Below are 2,677 nucleotides of genomic sequence, written 5' to 3' on the forward strand. Positions count from 1 at the left end.
GGTAGAGTGGGACGGGAGGCAGGGTGAAGTGAGACGGGGAGGAGGGGAAGTAGACGAGGGCAGAGAGAGGACGGGAGGGGCAGGGAGAGGGACGGGGAGGGGTGGTGTAGGAGTGTTGAGAGGGCGTGTGATACAGTGTATCATCCTGACCATGGAGTCCTACAGGTGTGTGTGTGTGTGTGTGTGTGTGTGTGTGTGTGTGTCGTACCTTAGTGCAAACAATATCAAAACAAACAAACAACAACAACAACTCGACTTGGAAGTTTAGCAAAGAAAAACCGTAATACAGGCGAGAGAGGAAGCGACACACACACACACACACACACACACACACACACACACACACACACACTCTTATTTACATATCCATCTAATCAGGCGGCTGTGTGCAGGTCTAGCCGGCGGGGAGATAACTGTGGGCGAGAGGGCCAGTGAGGGAGAGAGGTGGCCATTGAGAGAGAGAGAGGGCAGAGGAGAGAGGGCCAGTGAGGGAGAGAGGTGGCCAGTGAGGGAGAGAGGTGGCCAATGAGGGAGAGTAGCTGTAAGTGGGGGGTGGGGAGGGGTAGGGAAGTGAGGGGCCCATATAGGGGGGGTAAGAGGTGGCCAGGAACACGTGGGAGTGGCAGCGTCGCACCAGAGGTAAACAACTTTCACCCAAACAGTTTGCACAAATTGCCGGAGTTTTCTGCATGACACAAACATGAGCCATGCAAATTATGTGTGCTGCTCGCACGGAGACCCGGTGCTTGAGTGCTACAGGAATACCCGTGAGCGCTTGATTAAAATGACGACACAAGTGCTTGTTTTCTTGCCTTGTTGGTCACGGTGTCTGCATGCATGACGGGGTGTCTGGCATGCATGACGGGGTTCTGGCATGCAGGGTGTGGCATGCATGACGGTGTCTGGCATGCACACGGGTGTTTGGCATGCATGACGGGTGTTCTGGCATGCATGACGGGTGTCTGGCATGCATGACGGGGTGTCTGGCATGCATGACGGGGTGTCTGGCATGCATGACGGGGTGTCTGGCATGCATGACGGGGTGTCTGGCATGCATGACGGGGTGTCTGGCATGCATGACGGGGTGTCTGGCAGGCGACGGTGTCTGGCATGCATGACGGGGTGTCTGGCATGCATGACGGGTGTCTGCATACATGACGGATGCTTCTGGCATGCATGACGGGTGTCTGGCATGCATGACGGTGTCTGGCATGCATGATGCGTCTGGCATGCATGACGGGGTGTCTGGCATGCATGACGGGTGTCTGGCACACATGGCGGGTTGCCTGGCAGCATGCCGGGGTGTCTGGCATGCATGACGGGGTGTCTGGCATACATGACGGGTGTCTGGCATGCATGACGGGTGTCTGGCATACATGGCGGGTTGCCTGGCACACATGACGGGTGTCTGGCATGCATGACGGGGTGTCTGGCATGCATGACGGGGTGTTCTGGCATGCATGACGGGTGTCTGGTACATGACGGATGTCTGGCATGCATGACGGGGTGTCTGGCATGCATGACGGTGTCTGGCATGCATGACGGGGTGTCTGGCATGCATGACGGTGTCTGGCATGCATGACGGGGTGTCTGGCATGCATGACGGGTGTCTGGCACACATGGCGGGTTGCCTGGCATGCATGCCGGGTCTGGCATGCATGCCGGGGTGTCTGGCATACATGACGGGTGTCTGGCATGCATGACGGGGTGTCTGGCATGCATGGCGGGTTGCCTGGCACACATGACGGGGTGTCTGGCACGCATGCCGGGGTGTCTGGCATGCATGCCGGGTGTCTGGCATGCATGACGGGGTGTCTGGCATGCATGACGGGTGTCTGGTATGCATGACGGGGTGTCTGGCACACATGACGGGGTGTCGGCATGCATGACGGGGTGTCTGGCACATGACGGGGTGTCTATGCATGACAGGGTGTCCGGCATGCATGCCGGAGTCTGGCATGCATGACGGGTGTCTGGCATGCATGACGGGGTGTCTGGCACGCATGCCGGGGTGTCTGGCATGCATGACGGGGTGTCTCGCATGCATGACAGGTGTCTGGCATGCATGACGGGTGTGCATGCATGACAGGGTGTCTGGCATGCATGACAGGTGTCTAGCATGCATGACAGGTTTTGGCATGCATGACAGTGTCTGGCACACATGCCGGGGTGTCTGGCACGCATGACGGGGTGTCTGGCATGCATGACAGGGGTGTCTGGCATGCATGACAGGGTGTCTGGCATGCATGACGGGGTGTCTGGCATGTGACAGGGTGTCTGGATGTTTAGTATGTGACAGGTTCGCTGGGGAGAGGCAGTGTGTGGGTGTGAGGAGGCAGTGTGTGTGTGTGTGTGTGAGGAGGCAGTGTGTGGGTGTGTGGGGAGGCAGTGTGTGTGTGTGTGAGGCCAGTGTGTGTGGGTGTGTGAGGAGAGGCAGTGTGTGTGGGTGTGGGGAGGGGGTGTATGGGTGTGAGGGGCAGTGTGTGGGTGTGAGGAGGGCGGTGTGGGTGTGAGGGGGCGGGTGTGTGGGTGTGGGGAGGCAGTGTGTGGGTGTGGGGGCAGGGGTGTGTGTGGGTGTGAGGAGGCGGTGTGTGGGTGTGAGGAGGAGGGTGTGTGGGTGTGAGGCGGTGTGTGTGTGTGATGAGGGGGGCAGTGTGTGTGTGTGATGAGAGGCAGT

General features: G+C 58.9%; 1 protein-coding gene across 1 annotated transcript; it reads right to left on the minus strand.

Moving 5' to 3' along the window:
* Window positions 1-753: 753 nt before the first annotated feature.
* LOC121855836 (DNA-directed RNA polymerase II subunit RPB1-like) lies at window positions 754-1,785 on the minus strand. Its single transcript, XM_042350988.1, has one exon. It carries the CDS (start codon window positions 1,783-1,785, stop codon window positions 754-756), a length of 1,032 nt encoding a protein of 343 aa, XP_042206922.1.
* Between the last annotated feature and the right edge of the window lie 892 nt (window positions 1,786-2,677).

This window comes from Homarus americanus, unplaced genomic scaffold (assembly GCF_018991925.1).
Source record: "Homarus americanus isolate GMGI-L3 unplaced genomic scaffold, GMGI_Hamer_2.0 scaffold14072, whole genome shotgun sequence".
Taxonomy (NCBI): Eukaryota; Metazoa; Arthropoda; class Malacostraca; order Decapoda; family Nephropidae; genus Homarus; species Homarus americanus.